Source organism: Anoplolepis gracilipes, chromosome 7, assembly GCF_047496725.1.
Source record: "Anoplolepis gracilipes chromosome 7, ASM4749672v1, whole genome shotgun sequence".
NCBI lineage: Eukaryota > Metazoa > Arthropoda > Insecta > Hymenoptera > Formicidae > Anoplolepis > Anoplolepis gracilipes.
In genome coordinates this window covers 11001302-11022785 of record NC_132976.1, presented here as the reverse complement: position 1 = coordinate 11022785, position 21484 = coordinate 11001302, and the positions used below count along the sequence as shown (strand labels likewise).

The 21484-nt window shown below is 39.2% G+C and overlaps 1 protein-coding gene across 11 annotated transcripts in view; it reads right to left on the bottom strand.

Moving 5' to 3' along the window:
• Window positions 1–21484, bottom strand: part of LOC140668098 (uncharacterized) — a 288817-nt gene that overhangs the window by 109034 nt on the left and 158299 nt on the right. For all 11 annotated transcript variants that reach the window (XM_072896707.1, XM_072896709.1, XM_072896708.1 and 8 more), the window contains one exon: window positions 12317–12407. In XM_072896707.1, coding sequence (XP_072752808.1) covers window positions 12317–12407 — 91 coding nt within the window. The remainder of the gene's footprint in view (window positions 1–12316; window positions 12408–21484) is intronic.

Genomic DNA, 21484 nt, shown 5'->3' with positions numbered 1-21484 from the left:
CTCTGTATAGGCTTAGTTTTAATTCCATTAGACGGCAACCCTGCTTCTCGAGGAAAAGACGTCTCCTTCCCCAAAAGGCGAAAAGGCGCGATGCTCTCTGGAGATTTAAGGTTCTTAGGTTTGCCGCGGGCTACAGTCCAATGACTAACCCTTTGAGGGTGCAATTATTCGCGGAAGAGATCTTCGAAGTCCGACATCCTGGCAAACAACCAGAATCTTAATGAGCGGCTACTCCTTCGAGCGAGGTCACTATTACAGCTTTACTTGAAGTATTCGATAAAACAGATTTTCAAAGTCATATTTTGTCGGCAATCGTTGCTAACATTGCGCTTCGACGTATTCTCTAAAATAAAATCAGTGTATTATCACTGATAAGTAGTAATTTCAATATAAATATGACATAAATTTGTTTAAGAAAGAGAGAGTAGGAATCTAATACAAATATATAATGTAAAATATGTATATAATTGTATGATGGAAATACAAATTGTATTAATAGTCATGTAATTAAAATATCTTTATCGCAAAATTCCTCAAAAAATTGATAATGTATTTTTGTACAACAAAATTTTAACATTTGTTTCAAGAAGACTAATATATTAACTTATAATATTTAATATTAATATTTATGCCATTAAATCGATATAATATAATTGAGAACCTATGCTGAAGATTGCTATTATATTAATATTGAATATCTTGTCTTAATTCAATTTTCAAATTCACAAAGCAACTGAAAATGTTTTGACACTTGTCTTTTTGATTATAGTAAAAAATTATTTTTTTTACTTTACAGAAAAATGTTATCTCACAATCATTAAACCAAAAATTTATATATAAAGTTTGTTGGCATCCGAATAATTCCAAACTTTTCATACTATGTACATACATATTATGGCGTTCCCTATCGCGAACGAATCCCCCGTTTTCTTCCATCTGCAACGAAACAGTGCTTCAACTATCATCGTTTATCGAGCACAATTGTTAGTCTATTCGGACAATATCTCGCGCTCGTGTTCGACAGACAGCGAGACAGCTACACGCAAATTGTGCAGGGATGAGTCTTAGCTACCTGTGGCTTCGCCTAGTTTCATGCAAGAAACGGCGACAATGACGCGAATTAGCGTCGTCGCGTATACATACGTCGTATCGTCTGTATCATCAGCGTTTGATGGCGCGGAAGGCGCGGCGAGGCTGCCGCCGTAGGGGTAGCCGCTTTGTGCCATCAGGGTGATTATATTGCTGCTCGGCGAGAAACATCAAGCCACATGAGCGAGGAGGAGGGTGGCTACGACCGTTACACGCGCCGACGATATATACCCGTCGCAGTGTATCGCAGCCAGTTGTCGTACTGAACGCGAAGCGGGATACGGAGCTTTTGTTAGTTAGAAGGTACGAAGGAGGAAATGGATGGGAGAGGCGGAGGAAGATGAGTCCTAATGCTATGCGTAGCAAACGATGCATAATATGTGCCATCGAGAGTCATAAAGCGTGAAATTAATACAACGAATAATAGCGCTTGATAGTAATTAATTACGTTGCGATCAGTTAATTGTAAAAAAAATAATGTGATTCAATGACAATATTATTAAATGCAGCTTTTAATCTAAAAAATAATTTCTTTTTTAATAAAACCATTATGTATATATATGTATCTTGAGACATTTAACATATTCATTAAACGAGGTTTCAGTAATGAGTTTATTAATTTTCTCGGCGTTATTAAAAATAACAACTCGCTTCTTTGTACTATTCGAGTAATTTTGAAGAAAAGAAACTGTCATTTGTTAGATCAATTATTTTCATGCGCGATGACGATATTATGATGAGAGGGTATCATACATTTCCTTTTCGAGTATTATTTCAAGTCACGCTGTATCTCGCGACTAAAAAGTGGCATAAAAATGAATTCAAATTCTCTCAAAATAAAGCTGTCGCATTTCGAGATTATGTGCTCTGAGAAAGCGCTTGGTACGTTGCTCGGCTTAATCCGAGATCTTACTGGCACTTCGACTTCCCCTAAGAAGGAGACGCCTTCTCGCAGAGGTCCCTTCCTTGCTTTCTCCTTCTTCTCTATCTCTCTCTCTCTCTCTTTCTCTCTTTTTCACAACCGCTTCTCCCGCTTCCCGCTTCCCGCTTCCTTTATCAAGACGCGAGAGAAACGTTTCGCGGGTAACGCCGGCGTGACGGCGGCGGGCGCTGCGGGTTGTATTTTTTTTACGATATTATTTATGATATTAATTTCGCCCCGGTAACGTCGGCCCCGCCGGGAGTTGTAAAGCGGACCGAGACGCTCTCCTCTTTTCCTGCGATATCATTGTCTCGAGCAGGCAACGGTGTACGACGACGACGACGACAACGCGAAGTACGACAACGAGGGGTAGCGAGGGTTGGAAAGAAAGGGGTGTCGTGAGGCGACGTGAATAGTGGCTCTCTTCTATGAAGTGCGGGAGGAAGAGCAGCCGCGCCCGGTGTTTTTGGTGAAAAGAGGAAGTCCTCTTCCCCCATTCTCTCTCTCTCTCTCTCCCTCTCTCTCTCTTTCCTTCTCTCAGATTGCCTGTGGAGAGAGACCGAGAAATCTCGGCACTCGACCGCTACTACGGGTGTCGTCTCGTGGAAAATCTGACGACGCCCAACGAGAATTGCTGCAGAAAGCCATGAGTGTTGGCAAAAATTCTTCTCAGTTGTTTAAAAGATTCCCGGAAACACTCACAAATTTCAATCATTCTAATTACAAATTTATATTATTATATAACAGATCTGTGTCTTATTCGACACAAAAGTATAACACCGCTTAATGATTTCATTTATATTTGTCTCATTCAAATAAATGATAATTTTATATTTTACACTGCAAAAGAATTATTCAGAATAAATAGTTGGAATATATTATATTTAATATAATATACCTATATTTTACAGAAGGAAATATCAAGAAGCAATTTTTCTAAATAAAATAAAAAAATACACTTTTTTTTTAAAATAAAGAATTTTAAGTTGACGTTTCTTTCTTTTCTGTTCTATTTTTATTATCTAATTTTTACAATCATACGAGTAGAATTAAAGCCATTGATATTTATTATGCATAAAATATTGACGTAACAAATACATAATAATAATATTATCTTCGAAGGCTAAACTCGCAGCGTGACAGATCTACAAAAATGGGGTTGGTCGCCCGCGGCACTACTGGTGCAAGTAAATCTAAGTCTCACGGATAAGTAAAATTTAAAACCGTTCCCTCTCGTCCTCAAATTACTTTCCGGAGGCGAAGGGGGAGAGGAAGGAGCAAGAGAAGCGAGACCGGATGATAGCTCACGAGATAAAAGCAAGCACCGGGAGGTTCGGTTGCCACCGAAAGCTCAAGGCCGCATTAATCTCGGTAATTACGTCACCTCTGTTTATCCCCCGCGGTGTGCTTCCGCTTGTCCTTTCTCGCACCCCCCGTCCCCCCTCCTACCGTCTTCATCCATCTCGTTCTCTGGTGGATCCTGCGGTCGAATCACCTCCAGGAACACTCTCACCGAGGTCAAAAGCTGAACCGAAGGGAACGGCGGGCTTTTTATTCGTCTCCAACGTAATCAAGCAATAATTTCAAGGTGTTGATGTAAGGAAATATAACAATACTTTAAAACACTAGATTGCAACTTTAATTCTTTTTCAATCCTTTTTATATTTAATTTCAGATTTTGATAATGTTGTAACACATGACATAAATTGTAGAAATAGAGAGAAGAAATATCGACGGAAAATTTAAATAAAAATTCTTCCAGAGAAAATGCATTTATAGATGAAATGTTACTCACAAATGTTCTATAAACATCTTTAAATTGGATGTTTGTTATTTTTTCTCGTAGATATCGTAGATTTATAAAAATATATATTTCTCGTAAATCTTGTGATCAGATTTTATTCTATATATGTCTACTACGAGACGTATGATGGAAGAGCCCTTTGCTGAACGATGTTGCCGAAAGCTCGCTTTTCCCAAGAGAAGGGAAAGAGGTTACGAGGAAGGCAGCGTTATGGTACACCGCAAAACCAACAAACGATATGCGCCAAGAGACTATGGCGGTCTAACATATAGCGAGCTATGCAAATCTGTCTAAACCATATATCGTCAGGCTTCATCAAAATAACTCGAGAGATTTTACTATTCTCTGCAAAATAAAATTTCTGTAATAAAAAATAAATATTTTCGCTACTCATTATTAAATTTTTAATTATAAACGGCTAATTATACGGCATATTACTTTTCCATGTTTAAGATTATGTAAATAATAAAACGACGAAGAAGATACAATTAATTGGTAAAAGTTTTAATGAAGGTAACACCTTGCACCATGTTATACTTAATTATTATTTAGAGAAACTAACATGTTATATAAACATAAAACATTTCCATTAAATATACTCTATTATTAAATGCAAATTTTTCTAAAAAACTAGCAAATATAAATTTTTTTCAATATGTACGTAATTTAAGAATTTAAAAGAACAGTTTCTCCTAAAATATTCAAAATATGACAAGCGACTCTAAATAAGGCAAATGTTGCGAGGTAAAAATACAGAAATATACCGTGCGTTATGCTCACCTAGATGGTGTACACGCGAGAGGGTGTGTTTCGAAGCGAATCACCCTAATTCGGCAATAGCATAGCTTAACCACAAAGCCAGCTAATACAGCGATTAGGCGTCGTGTACAAGCCAACGAGGACTGCTCCGGGCGATGCCTGAACCTGCGTGAAATCGTTGCACTACGTATCGCTTACAGTAGCAAATGTATCGCTTACAATCCAAACATTGACTCATTCAACCGATTCGATCAACGCGAGAATAACGTCAAACTATCAGCATAATCGCGGAATAAATTTCATGATAATTTTAGAAAAATAAACGGACGCTTCCACTTTTATTAGAAAGCAGATACGCTATTGGTTAGGTACCACCCTACGTCTCGGTAACCTTAAGGGTTTGTCCATCGGGCCAACGGTCAGCCATTGCGGTCAACTACACAGCTTGTTCGACTCGCCTTCGTGCTTCGGGTCCTTTGGTGATTAACGAGAGGTCAAACCTACTGCCGGCCAAAGCACGCGCAAATAGTCTCTCTCTCGTGAAATTGGGTTCCAAAGCGAGTTCTGATTGAGGCGTCCGCCAATGCGGCCTTGACGAGGTTTCTCCGAGCTGTGTCCTACGTCAGGATATTCCCGAGCGAGCGGAGCGAAAACACCGAGAGTGTGAACGAAGATCGCGAGGAGAAGGAGAAGGAGGAGGAAAATTCACGCGAGTCTCGTATTTGAAGTACGCACGAACAGTTTCGACTATTCGGTCCTTTTAGATCGAATACGTCGTGCGGAAATGCATTAAACATCTGTGAAGTGCAAACCAAGAGCCCGAGATGAAGTACGATTACGAACAAACGAAAGAAAGAAGTGAAGCTTTGTTTAGCGGGGAGGCCGCAAGATAGCGGTTTATTAGTCAATATAGAATACTTAGTGTCATATCCCATCGGACGAAATGTCAGCGAGAAGAAAGAAGTTCGTGCGAAGCTGCCACTTTATCGGATTAGCCAGTCGCGGTAAAAGCGCCCTGGAAAGAGCACCCTCCAATTCGTTAATTTACCCAGCCTCGCTCGTTTCCTTCGCGGCGATATTAATCGGGCCGGACGTTCTCGGGGATATCTCAATCTCTGAGGATATGGCGCCGCCAGAGCAGTTCGTCATAGACGAGAGACGCTTGTCATATCGGAAGGAAATCTGTATTTCCGCTCGCAAACATAACTTGATAAAATATTATTTACGTCCCAGACACGAAAATCTTTTATATTAGTGAAACATTTAACTCATTAGAGTATCGTAATAATTTATGCTAATCCATTTGTTCGTGTTATAATTCATTAATATTCATAAAAACATTAAAAATACGTTATCAATGAAACATTTCAATTCACCATCGTTAATTAAAACCTTTTTTTAATATTGTAAAAAATACGCAGATAATCGAAAAATATCTAATTCTAATCAAAACTCTTCTTATCATTATTTAATAAAATTAAATTTTACGCTATCTCTAAAATTTCATTTTTAATCTATATTAATTTTTTATCTCTATTTAAAAAAAAAACTGGTCATTCTTTTTCCACAAACTACCGAGATGTTCCAAAATATCGCAAGCACGAACAATATCGTACAAAAAATTCAGTTTACCATCGACGCGGATCTTTTTTTGGCGGCACCATCGGCCAAACTTTTTCGAGGGTTGCGGCCGTGGGGTGGGTGTATTGTTTATTCAGAAACGTATCAGCGTCGGCGACTACGGCGGCGACGACGACGACCACGACGAACGACCGCGTCGGCGAAGAGGCGGACGAGAGCGAGAGGGCCGCGTGAATGGCGCTTCCGGTAGAACGAGGTCCGCAGGGCTCTGCAGACTCTCGCTTCCGGTCAGGCGTCCGCCGTTGCTACCCCATCGAAAACGCGGGTCCGGATCCTCCCTGCGTTCGTTCTCCCTCTCTCCCCTCCGCCTCTTCACCGCACTCTCTGACTCTCCCTTTCTGCCTGACGAGAAGTTCGCTCATCGGACCCACTGGCGTTCGTTAATTAAGATATCGATTCTTATTGTCCGTCGGCCGCCGAGTCGAGCGGACGTCCTGGCCGGCGCCTGATTTCACGCCCGCGTTAGGGGTTGCTCGTGTGCGCACGTTGTCGGTCACCCGCGACGAGGCAACCCCTCTATTTGCGCGCTTTTGTCACCTCGAGCGTGGTAGATTCACGATTTCGTAGCGTGTCGTATCGATTAATTGTCCAACGTTGCGGATTCGCCATCGCTTCCTTATCAACGTTAAATGACAATGTGTCTATGTTTCACATCTCGTGAATTCTTAATCCTTAAAAGCAGTCAACAAATTGTCATCAAATAAAACATGTTATATTTCTATATACAAAAATGATAAGAGATAAATTTGTTATTAATTGTTTGTAAAATGAAAAGATTTCGCATATGATATATAAAATAATAAAATAATTAATTTTGCAATTTTTAAAAATTGACAATAATTTGTGTAAATAAAGAATCACAATATTGTTTCAAAATATCAATTCGATTACTTTTATATCTTTATATTTTTATATAATGCTACTTGATTAATATTATACTTATATCAGATTCGGAATATATAATCGCAGACACAGTAAATAAATATGTGTTTAAATTTCTTTATAAACATTATCAAACCATAAAGAATATAATGGTAAACCTTAAGCTGAATTACAGGCAATTTCCTGTAGGATCGAGTACAAAGTAAGGACATCTGCAATACCTGTGGGATACAGGATGTTGTGAGGTGGGCCAGAGAAGAAGACGAGCGTGGAGAAATCACGTGGGCAGAATGGATGATGACCGGATAGCAAAGATCGCCAAGAACAGAAAAGTAAAGTTCTCTAGACCACAGGAACGACTGAAAAGATGGTCTGAGAGCTGGACGTCAACATCACAGGAGAAGAGGCACGGTGGATAGGATACAGGACGCAGTCCTAAAATAAATCAAAGAAGAAGAAAAAAGAATATGATAAAGAGATTTGAAGAAAAAAAGTCTTGATTGAAAAGGTCACCAGAATTGATAAATATCACTTGATAAATATTTTCATAAACATACAATTATCAATCTCAACATAGATCCAGGAGGCAATCTAGCTATGGGATGACACGTAAAAACAAAGTAGACAGATCCGTGGTAGAAAGAAAAGAATCGAGTAATTACAAGGATTAGACTTAAGTCCCGTAAAGTCCGCCACTTGTGGAGCTTGTCCCCTTTTATCACAGTGTTCGTATTCGAATATACCGCGATAACACTACGAAATTTCACATAAAGACCGAAAATTATATCTTTACAATAGAATATGTGATTAAAATTTACAAGTTTTACAAAGTCGATGATATTAATTAAATAATTATTTATATTTTTAAATAAGCTCCCACATACATATAATTCTCTCACTTCTCACAGCAGTTTAGAAATTAAAATTACAAAAATTCATATCAAGACGGTTATTTTGTACCCTACAATGTTTGGAAAAAATAAATTCGTCTATTAATATAATACGATTACTTTTGAAGGCGTTAAACACTTGTCGCATTGATGGTAAACGAGCTACGTTGCTCGATCACACATTGCATTACGCTCGATAGATTTTATGACAATTTTCAACATCGTCAACTATCCATTTCGCCGCATCCCTCGTTTCTTCCACTCGTCGATGGCGGCAACTCAACGTGCTACGTGCGCACATATGTAGAACGTCGAAGCTACAGGTGTCAGCGAGAGCAGTATTTTTCAGCCAAACCCGGTGAGGGTGTAGGTGATAGAGCAAGAGAGAGAAAAAAGGGTAAAGAGCACGTCGAGGTGCGAGCGGAAGAGAAATGGAGAGGACGAGAGAGAGAGCCGTCAAGGAGAGGACGGGAAAAGGAGAGAGGGACGTTTCACCGCGGCAGGAAAACGGCGGAGTGCCGGCACGCACGTTGAATCTGCTAAACGCTCTCGCTCGTGCGTGAAATGCCTCGATATCACTGTTTTATTTCGGCCCGTTCGTTCGCCGCTATCCCCGTTCTCTCCCGTTTCTGCAATTCCGTCCTTTTTACTCCCGCCTGACTGGCCAACAGGCGGGCACAACCCTTTCTCTCGTCGCGCTCTCATGCCCGTTCGTGCAGATTTGATGACCCTCCCGTCACGATTTGACGATGATTCAATTGTCTACGACCATTTGAAATGAAGCACCTGCAAGTTGAGCTTTTTCACCGCGCCCGGCCTTTTATTTAGTATTGGACGGTAGCGTTTCCGACGTTCGGAATGACCGTTCCTATTGGTTTAACCCAGACAGGTACAGGGAATACAAACGAATTTCCCTCTGATTAAAATATTGTAAAATAGTCCATGTTTCGTTGAACGTCGTATTTAATCAAGATAAATACAACCTGTATGGTAACTGCAATCGAGAAATTTAGATATGTAAATTAATTAATTTTAATACAAGTAGTAGAACAAATTTATATACATATGTAGGGAGAGAAAAGGTATTCAATTGTAAAATGTAATTATATTCAAGGTTTTTTTGTCATCGATAGGACTCATCATCTTTATCATACGCATAGTACACAGTGGATAAATATAATTAATAAAACATGTAAGTTTTTCTCTACCTGCATAATTAATAAATTAACACACACACACATTCAGAAGTTGTCAAAAAATTTGTCGCTTTCTGGTTTCTGGGACAATATCGCCGCAATATCGTTTACAGCGCTCGATAAGTCGATAAATCGCAGAGTGGCCCGTTCGGCCAATTTAATTAATAATTATCGACTCGAGGAGTAGCGTCCTGCACAATGGCGATACTTCCTTCTGGCGTAATCCTCCGAAGATTAACGAGCCCGTACCAGAAGGGACCGCTCTCTACCGTCTCCTGCCGCCCCGAACCCTCTCTTCTCGCCACCTCTCATGCGCTATATCGTCCTCTCTTATAGCCGCAAGACGCCATGGCGCGCCTTGCGGTGGTTGCGGCAAGAACCCTCGCCGTACCCGCATTAACGCAATTATGAATTTGTCGCGTTGGGATCTGACAATACAAGATGTCGCAGCCATTCTCCTGCCGCACCTTCCCACCCAGCCGAAGCCGCCGAACCCGGCTTGAGACCCTTAGCCCGGCTTTCCTCGTTTACACTAAAACCGATTTCGTGGACTATATGGATCGAGACGACGTGACATAAATGCAATTTACCAGGCCACGTGGACGATCGTACGACGATATGGAGAACGCCAGTTATTATTGCAAAATTCTCATTGACGGATATCGTCGCGATAGATTTATTTCAAATTATTCTAAAAAAAGCAACTAGTTACTAATGATACTCTTAATAAATCAAGAACAATTTTAAAGAACCGTATTTGCAAAGATAGATGAGAATCAACAATGTATTAAAAACTGAAACAAACGCAAGATGACAAGTACAATATAAACGTATATGTATATACATTGTTGTTCTAGCTTGAAAGCCACAAAATGACATTAGGTATCGTAACTCTTAAAACCATGAATCCTCCTCCTTTTCGCCGTTTATCGCGCATCCACGCCAAACATCTGAGAAATATTCACCGGCGCTTCACCCTGTCGTTTCTCCCTCGCGAATCAATATCCAATGTATTTCGTGTGCCCGCCTTGTTAGCCGTGCCGTTCGTTTTGCGGCGCGGGAAGCGAGTGTAGTTTCGGCGGCCCTAAGTTAGTTTCGAACGGTCCCGTGAAGCAATAGCAGTAGCAGCGACAGACTCTCTCTCTCTCTCTCTCCCTCTCTGTCTCTCTGTCTCTCTCTCTCTCTTTCCCCGCTTCTCTCTATCTCTATCTCTCTTTCATTCTCTCCAGTATCGTGCGGTAGCGTACGACGGGTAGGAGGACGAGAGGATCGTTGCGGCTCGCCGCAGGCGACTGCTGCGACCTGCTCTCCTCAGCGACAAATTCCTCCTCCCGGCTCCCGGCTCGACCGCTTCGGCCCGTCTCTCCTCGCCCTTGCGCGCCTTCTCGTTTTGTCCTGCCGGTTAGAGGAGAGTTGCGCGTCTCTCGATTTCTCCGCTTATCCTCGTTGAACTTGCACAACGCGCAAGAAAATCAATCGGCGTAGTCCGGCAAGGCGCGAGACGGCCTTCCTCGCAGCTCAGATTCGAGAAAGGGCGGACGAGCTGGCCGACAGGCGAGCGATTCTAAACATCAAGGAGGTAAAGACTGCCTAGTCAGCCCTCAATATCGTGAGAGCCGGAGAGATCCGCGCAAACAACCCTGTAACCTCCGGTTAAGAGACCGACCGGCCAGGCGATGTCCGACCTGCTGTGCTGGCCCCATTATCGCTAACTAATAAAGGGTTTAATTGAAACGCCGGGCTTTTGTTTCCAGTCGAGAGCTGTTCGCCTTTCCAAAGGGAAGGGCTTGGGTCCGGCTGTTTGACCGGTTTCTCGAGACTCTGAATTTGTAAGGCTCTGAATTTTCGATCGATAATATTTTGACCAAAAGTTATGATTTTATTTCTTTACATACGCAAAACATATACTTAAACTTCACGTAGTTTATTTATTCAAACGAATTAGAATTCAGACATAATATAATCGATTTTTAAATTATATTATATATATATATATATATATATATATATATATATATATATAATTCGATATAATACAATATAATTTCCAAAGACAAAATCGATTGTCGAAATAGCTAATATCGTAACTGAAATTTTAAATCATGGATTTTTTCTTATCCAACTAAATAAAAATAAAAACGCGTCGATAATAACCTAGCCATAATTCATAGACAAAAACAATCGAGATCACTTATAATCGTGACGTGGGTATAGCTGACTCGTCCACAACTATTTTCTACGAAAGGGAGAGAAGAAAGTTTGATCGCAGTAAGTGCCGCTATCACAAGAGATCACTTTCAACGCGATTTTTGTTCTGGATGAAAGCTACGATCATTGTCGTGATGTCATGTTCCTAAATTCCACGCATGTCGTGTCTAGAAGCAGGACATTATTCTTAGGAAACGCAATCATGTTAGTTTCCCAACTCATTAGATTATTTATGCCATCTGCTATCGAGGGACTCTATATACAATGAAAGTGCTTTGTACCGCGGCTTCCTTCAATCATTGTTCTTACAGTCGCAATCAAACTCATGAAAATCGTAAAACATAAAAGAGAATAATCATTCATTGATAAAGCTGAATAATTCTGTCTTCTCAAACTTTTATTTTAACGGAAAATATTATAAATACCAAGTGAATATATTTTTAATATAGAATTTTTTTAATTTATAAACTAAAATTAAATAATTTTATCAAAGTAAGTTGCCAAGGATACATATATAAACCCCTTCTTTTCTCAGATAATTTCAAACTTAATAAAAATTCATTAGACATTAAGAGTTGAGATAATTTAATTTTTATATAGTCATAATAAAGAGAGAATTCCACTGTTACATAAACTGAAATTCTTATCAAAACTTGCGCATAATTAATGTTTCCTCAGTGCATCGGGATATCATCGGGGTATTCTCTTATGTAAAGTGAAAAATAGGCCATTAGAATATTAAGCAATAAAATTGCATGTGCACCGAAAGTTTCTCGAGAGCGACGAGAAAACGACGGGGACCATTGTGACGCAAACCGAAAGTTCCGCGCGATAAATCACTTTTCATTTAGTTGAAAAAATACGAGAGAGAAGAGAAAAAGAGAGAAGGCTCGCGTGCTGCAAAAATAGTAAGATAAAAACTTACCTTGCTGGCGTGCGGTTGGACTGACTGTTCGTGAGAGAGACTGCTGCAAATCGGCCGAAAAGGCAGCCTGCCGTGTTTTGCTCAGGTATAACTGCAAAAAAAAGGAATGAATTACGTGAAATTATTCCTTCGACGTCAATTCTAATTTATAAACGAAGCATACCTTTAATTGCATGTACTACATTAAGAACGAACTCAAGTAATGTGGGAAGACAGATGTGTCGTGACTAAATCAAATTGTGCACTATTTTAAATTATAAGACGAGCGAATAATTCACTTGTAAGTAGCAAACAATAACGTTTGAATCATTTATTTTAATGGCTATTATCAGAAGGATAGATTTTATAAACTTAATATTTCTTATATATATATATATATATATATATGTATATAACGGGAATACAATAAAAATATATAAATTTAGCGTACTGATGTTTAATTCGATAATCAAAATCAAGTATTGCACAAATAGAAAAACGGAATAAAAATTATATTTACCATGATATTTAATTTTAATATCATTTAGTTTCAATAAAAATACCCCAAATAATTATTACATTATAAAATAATGTTACATATAAAAAAAAATTATTTATATTTATATTTTATTATTCTGTAATTAATAAAGTAACAACAGTTGCCTCTATTTAACGAGTTAATCGCAGCAAGAAGAGTTCCGAGTCGCTTGAAACTCGTTTCGTTCATGTATAAGGAAGACTCTGGAATCGCGAATGGGATCGAATAGATTTGGCATCCCGATCACGCGCTAAGGGCAGGCCATCCCCTTTAATATTAGGACCAAATCGGACCGACTCGCTTCGGTATAAAATAAAGGGCTGACATGCGAGCACGGGAGAGCCGAGCCAAGCCGAGGGAGAAGCTAAAGCGGGTAGGGAGTCTCGCGCGCGAGAGAGTAACGGAGAAAGGCGTGGAAGACAGGCATGGAAGGGTGGCTTCACCACCGCGGTGAGGGATGACTGAGCGAGTCGGTTAAACGGGCGTCTTCTTTCATAAATTTGGAGGGCGCCCCCGGATAAAGGTTTAGAATAAATCGTTCGGCCTGTTATCCACTCCGACGTCGGCGGATAACGGCAGACGAGAGCGACCCCGGATGGCTCAACAATCCCTCCTCAACCTTCCCGCATGATCACACGTTGTACCGCTTTGAGATGCGTTTTCCATCCATCGCACATGAAATTCGAAGTTTCATTATAATACGTCATACATTTTACGCTGAATTAAGCGTAAAATATTCGTCACAATGGAAAGGCTTATAGAATCTACTGAGAGATTTGTACACATTCTCCTTTAGTTCTAGAGATCTTGAATTCAAGATTAATTCGGGAGAATTAAATCTCTTCAGAAAAGAAATTCATTTCTTGTATTTTTAATATGTGTTATCGACATTTATTTTACATAAAACTATATAAGAGAGAAATGAGAATCTAATGAATAAGAAATAATTTATTGCAGAAATGTTGCGCGTAATATGTACGGTAATTTACTAGAAGCAAAGCTGACTAGCTGAAACGGCAAGCGCAATATGAAAGTTCTGGCGGGGTTGGCTAGAATGCTCATAAATATATCCTCGAAGATCGCACAAATCGCTCGTTCAAGGCCAATCCCCTTCGTTCCCTGCAAGAGATACGAGAGGGAACCCTTCTTCGTTTCGCGTAGAAATACGCACGACGATATGGCAAGTATATGCGAATTACATGCACGCACGCCTGTAACGTACACGAACGCATAGTCCGAACGTATCGCAAGTCAGAATATCGCGAAAAAAAAAGATGACGGAAAAGGAGAAAGAGAGAGTAGGAGAGAAAAGAAATGAAAGTAGATAGGCGAGAACCTTTCAAGAGAAAGAGAGACGAAGAGGCTAAACCAGGCAGAAAACCAGTCCAATTTCTCAAACCTGTCCAATCTGTGTCGTATGCAAAATCAATCACGCTCTACCCTGCCATACCACTCTCTCGGGAAGCCCTCGGGGTCCTACAATTTTCAAATCTATCCATAGCCACGCGGTAATCCAGATCCCGAGGCAAAACTTCTCACCGATCTAAGACAGAGTCCTGCTACCGAAGCATCTTTTTTCTCAATCGTCGTCTTTCTGACGATATCTGATATGTACATGTGTGAATAAACATAGATTTATGAGTATTTAGTTATATTTGTTTATTGCATGAATAATGTAAATAAATAAATGTGAAATTTAAAATAAAACTTGTGATTTTCTCGACGTGACATACATACGAGAGTATTTTTTTTTAATTTTTAAAAAATATTTTTTTAATTTCTAAAAAGCATTTCTCAATAGAACGTAACATGACAACAGATGGCTAACAATAACAGTTCATTTTCATAAATGTCTAAAAATAAATAACAACAATAATGTATAAACTATACTAATAATAATATAAATCACGTATAATAATGATGATAAATTAAAAATAATATATATAAATTTCAATATTACATATATTTTGAACATTATGTAGCAGCAAAAAATATGTACATGTATCGACGAAAGAATAACAACCTTTGAAGCTGCATTGAAATGCACTCGTAACTCAACGTTATAAAGTTTATATTGAGCCTTTGAATCATGGTAATAATATCGCCGCGACTGTATGCTCAAAAGGCGGACCGCGACGAAAGCGGAGAAAGACATTTTAAAAAGTAAAATTCAGAAAGTCATTAGGAACTATCGGACGTTTGTTTCGCCATCCCCCGTCCATTGATATGCATTACCTTCGATCGGCAGCGATCATTAAAGGGGTCTAAGGGCGCTCTGTAAGGGTTTCAAGGCCGGGTGACCGCCTCGAAAAAGTAATTTGTCCTTTGGGGGCGCGAACTTCAAAGTGCACGCGGGACGAATGTCCCGCGTGCGGGCTTGCTACAACAAGCGTGTCGTTCTACTTGCGCCCCTTTCTACTTGGCGCTTCCACTGATCAGACTTGCTGATTTTTGCCGTCGCAACGTCGGCGTGGACCTTGTCCATCGGCGACCGTCAAGGGCCCCGGCTGTCGAAGCTCTCAGCCTCGAAAAGACGGAGAGAAGCGGGAGCGCGTCACGAGGGGTGCGAAGAGTTTAGCATACGCATTTTGTACATTGAAATCTCGACACGTTCGTCCAACTTTAAATTGAAACCCGCCCGACGCGCGTCGTCTCCCCGTCGTCGATAGTCGTCCCCATCGTCTCGCAGAATGTCGTCGCATCAACAATAAAAGAGATTGCAGTTAAAAATTGAAAGAATTTTAAAAACAAGTATGAAGCAAAATCTTTTATTTTCAACATTCTTTTATAAAGTTATTTAAGCAAAAAAATAGTAATTGTACAATTTAAATACGATGTTATAAATTAAAATTTATTTTCCTACTTATTTCAGCATTCAGAATAAAACAAAATATATATGAGAAAATTTCAGAATTTCTGAGCACATTGTAATATTTAGAAAAATAGACTTGTCCGATTTTTATACATATATGTATGTCGAAATCTTCTTTTTATCTTATAATAAAATATTGATTAAAAGAATCGATATAAACTATAAGACTGTACTGAAGAAAATAAAATGAAAAGTAATTTAATGATGCATAGATGAAAAGGCAAAATTAAAGATAAAAAAAAGAATATAAAGAAAAATGCTATAGAATAACAATATATAATTTTGCAATATAATGTTTGATGACATTACATTAAATAAAATAATATTACCGTAAAATAGTTACTTGTTTATGCACACTAAAAAAAGCCCGAAAGCTATTATATCGAAAGATTATGACAAGAATATAATGTTTGTACCACGGCCTTTCCACACGAAATGCAGAGTAAATGATATATATTATATTTTATATACAAATCTTTAAATTATGAATACTGAAGTAATAACATGAAATAATCGCCTTCCTCTCAGTGAGTTTCCAAATCTTGTCTTGCGACATTAGAAAGGAACGATAGTGAGAGATCGGGCATTTTTAATTAAATAATACTAATCAGAGGGCAACCCTCCTGCGCAGGCAAATCTCATCTCGTTCTTTTCCTGGACCATCCCTTCTCGTGCAACCTCCTTCTGTCTTTCTTTCACTCCATCTTGTGCAAAGCTCCTCCTCTCTTTTAGTCTCGCGAATCGTCTCTCTTTTAGACTTCGAATTGTAATTAACATTTGGTTCTCCCATTAGTGTAATTAAAGTGCCATTCCATAATCTAGGAGGCCGAGAGAAGAGAAGAGGGGCACCTTATCTTTCAGACTTCAGCCTCGGCTACGGGGGTCGTTTTAACCCCCGCTGGGCGCCTCCAGCCCCTTTCCGGGTCTACGCCAACAGTCGGTTGCCCGTAGCTTCCTTCGGTGATAACTCCTTTCCGCGAGAAGACTCTCCCCGTTGGAGGAGAAAGGAAATCGCGGCAGGGGAAAAGAAAAACGGTGATTAAAACGTTTGGAAATCCGATATCGTATCTCTGCAAGCCGAGTCGTTCATTCAGGATCGCGCGTACGCCAGCCGATTTCGCGATTTTCATTCCCTTAAAGGAGAAAGCTTCACGGTATCAGATTTTAAAGCAGATAGCTATTCATATATATGATGCAAATAATCTACATATATTTTTAGAAAAGCATTCCCTTAAAAAATATTTAATATTTTCCACATACACATACATAGCGTAACTAGAACAATATCGCAGAAAAGACGATAAATATGCGCAAACATAACACATTTCATGAAGATAATCAGCGGAAGGTGTCATTCTCAGATTGGATTTGCCGAGTTGCATGAAATCAGACAAAACAATAAAGATAAAAGACAAGAGGGAGAGGGCGTCGGTAAAAAGAAAAGCAAGCAGATAAGAAAAGAACTGCCTACGTTGACATTTTCCGGTGGTTGAGTTAATAATACGCGCGGTACACAAGGCGCGTCGAGCGGGGATGGATCCACAAAGTGCCATCATAAAGAGGCGCGGATGTGTTTATTCGGGAATTTGCCTTTTTCCACCGTTTTCTCCGCTCGACCCGGATGCCACCAGATTTTTATCTTATTTTTCGACGACGATACTGCCTGGGGATTTATATACTTTTAACTCTGGATTGAAAAGGAGGGCGTGCGAGCGACAGAAGAAAACAAGGGATGGCGAGCGAGAGAGAGAGAGAGAGAGAGAGAGAGAGCGAGGGGAAAGGGTGAAGAGAAGACTACGAAGGAGTAGGAAGAATCACGATGCAATTATTTTCGTTCCAGCTCGTGAACGGATTTTAAGGCCGTCCGGCCCCGGTCGCTGGACCGAGGAGGAAAAAGAAGGCTGAAGACCAGAAAGAAGGATTAACCTCGTCAAGTGGGAGAGTCCGTGACAAAGACGTTAAAGTGGTCGAGAAGGGGATGAGATATATCGTTCTGAAATCTGGGGTGGAACGCTCACATCGTCGAACATCATGGGACGGCGAGACACTAATGGCATTTTTATTATTTCTCTCTGGAGTCCCGGAGTAATGGGGCGCCTGTATGGTCCATTGGACGCGTGACGGAGTTGACAGCTTCTCACCTTTTCTACGTCTTTCAGGAAGCGCCGATTTCCTGCGAGCGTGAGGAAAGGTCACGCTACTTGTATCTAGACGATAACACTTCTTTTCACATTATCCTTTCACATTATTTATTATGCTTTCAAAAGCACTTTAATTCAAGATCATTAACTAATTAAATTTTATAATTTATAAATTTAATATAAATATTACTATCGATCAATATATTATTATTGTTATTGATAGATTTGTGATTATTAACTTTTTGGTTAGCAGCCGTAAAAAACTTTGATTATACAATATTTTCATTCTTTTCTTCAATATTATTTTCCAAGTGTTCTTCCCATTCATATAAAATAGTTTTATTAAATTAGTTAAACTACAAGCTTCGTTAGGTTAAAAATATCTTTCTAAAAGTTATGATCTTGTTTAAATATATGTCTCTAGCAATTTTTTTACTTTAATGTAATAATATAGAAATATAATTTTAAAATAATATGATAAACTCTTTACAACAAGATCAAAAACATCTTGCTTACAAGAAAAAATAATTTTATGACGCAGCAGCAAAATATATACTGGTGCTTAGCCGTTTTCAAAATATCTGATGCCGCAAGATCGCAAATCATAAGTAGCTCGCCGCAATGTACGAGCCATTGCCGTCCTACGTACCCACGAAGCCGTTGGGCTTGTTGGGTTTTGATGAATGAGCCTCACATAAAGCTGAAGTATGGTAAAAGCCGCCGTGGCTACCGCCGTAATATTCTACCCAGGGAGCTTTTAGAATCGCTAATGACTAATGGCACCAAAAGGAGCCCCCCCCCCCCGATGGATGTTGCCTCGGTTCACGGATTAGCGTTTCGTGTGATTTTACCACGAAATTTCTGATCTCGTATCTAAGAACGTAGACGTGGCTTGCTGACGCATATGCTTTTTCGTGAAGACTATTTCGGTTATGGTCATTTAACAAAAAAATTAAAATAGACAATCTTATTATAATTTCGAATTAAATGACATTAGAGAAAAATTCTTTTAAAATATTAAATATCAAATCAAACACAGATCATACATACTTTCAATATTAACTTGAAAATCATGAAATATCAGTTTCTGTTTTCCATACAGTATATCTCAGAAATATTACATTAAATGTAAATTTTGAATTTTTGATCATATTTTCAAGTTTTATAATTTAATCTTTTTTACATATTTATTTTAATTTCAATTCCTTCACTCTACTTGAGAAATAAAGCACAATATTTTTAGCGTCTTATAAATCGCACACGTGTCGGATACTATCAGTATGTGTGTAGTCTCGTCGGCAAAAAGTTAGACTTTGCTCAAGTATTATGAGCGGTCACGAAACATCGTGCGAAATAGGTAGCAAGCTTAGGCGGAGATTACGATTGCTCGTGAACCGCATAACTAACGAGGAGGATACCATGAGAGCCACATATGAGAAGGAAAAAGCAAGAGGCAGAAATATAGGTACAGATCGAGGAGTAATGAGAGAAGGGTAGCCAAAAAGTACTTTAATATACGGCAATCCCCTTGGCTTGAAACTCACAAACTCGGACTGAGAGCGGCTCTTTCTCTCTGCCCGCCTCCGCATATTTCTCTCGCCGTCGTCGCGTGGCTTCCGATGAAATTTGGCGTCTTCCACATGAGCCGCCTTTGATGCCCGTCACTGCTATTCTAATTGCGGAAACCCCATCGCAATCGGCTTGCGAAAGTCGCAAAGTGAAAATCATGCGAAGCCGAATATACGATTCTGTATGAAATAGCTGTAACAAAATTTTTCTTGGGCAAAGATGTTGTGTAAAACTTATTTTTTTTTAATACATTATGATTATTTCACCCATGTACTATTGATCTCGCCTTATCAAGATATTTTCTTTCAGCAAATTTCGATGTTGGCAAAATATAATTGTGAGAAGATTGACGAAGCAAAATCGCAAAATTGCGTGAGTGCACATGTGGTTGTCGACTGAAAAGGAGCAAAATATAAAGCAAATCTGTTTATCTTGAATAATAGAAGTAAATGAACGGCTCTGTATAGAGTGAAGCGGACCAATAATTGAGAAGCGACGGGGACAGAGAAGAGCATCAATCCCTCGTTCCTTCTTTCTTCTCTTTTCCTTGGGCGCGCCAGCTGATCACGCTTCTCCGCGATTAAGTCCCATGAGGATTCAACACCAACGAAGAACTATCTCGTGAGCGAACCAGTCATTTATCCTTTTATCGAGCTCCCTATTTCTGCCGGACGACAGACTTTAACGAGCGACGACTTCTCGTCGGCAGATAAACGAGAAGAAATTAACGCAAAGATTCTCTTGCATGATTTTATTCTTTCGCAAAAATTAAGTAATTTACTGATATAAAAAGTTGCAACAAGATATATATATATATATATATATATATATAATATAAATATATATATACTTACATCTCCTTGTCTTTTATATATATATATATATATATATATATATATATATATATATAATAATTATATAATCATAAATATATATAAATATAAATTTCTTTTATATATTCGATCGTTTTTGTATCACAATGTTTTTGTTAATTTTCAGTTTCCCTTTATTCTTGCGCCTTAACCTTCGTGTGGACTTCCTTAACAAGGTTTACCGCTAATCACCGGCAAGAAACCGTTCGCGTGTAATTTGTTTATACCCCGACCATATATACTCACTCAGCCATAATTCCTCGACCCTATCCCTTTACTCTGCGAACGTTTACGTGCGGCGCCAGAATTTCGCCGATTATCGCGTCTGCCCTAAGATTTCCTTTGAGGAAATCAGAATTATAGCATTTTGCATAGGTTTACATTCACGCAAGTATAATTATAGATAAAAATCATTTCAATCTATATAATGTCTTTATATATATATATATATATATATATATATATATATATATATATATATATATATATATAAAGCATACTTTTAATGTTTTATATTTTCTATAAATTAATAAATAAAACTTACAAGTTGTTATCATATCTTTACATTATCTTTATGTATCGTCAAAATATTTTTACATGCTCTCCTTTCACCTCCAAAAACTCCGTGTGTTTATTTGAAATCGTCAGAGTTATTGCGCATTGTCGCGTCAGAATACATTTGCACCAAGTCGCAACGCTTTCCAAAGACGGAGACGCTTGTCAGACCGTACAACGGCGCTAACTGAAGCTGTTGCGAGCGTATTGGGAACGGGATCCCAACTTCTCTTTAACCCGCGGCGGGGCGTAAACGGCGTAAAAGCGGCACCACCCTCTTATCTACATATCAAAAAGGCAATCCGGGGAACTCGCTTATGTAAACGGCGTGGGTGGCCTCGTGTCCCGACTGGGGATGAAAAGAATTTCGAAATCCGCGCGCTAATAAACCTGCTCTCTGGCACCGCGACGACCGCCGTCGAGGGAGACTCTGACGAGGTATTCGTGGGGTTAAGCTCTTTAAGCCGCGGATTAAGCGAGGCGGCACGAGAATTTAAAGTTCCGTCGACGGAGCCTCGAACGAACCCCGGCACGTATACCCCGCAGATGCAAAAGAATTATATAGTAATCAAAAATATATTAATTTCCAAAAGATCACGTATATACGTGCACATCCTTTGCGAGAGAAAATATTAATTTCCG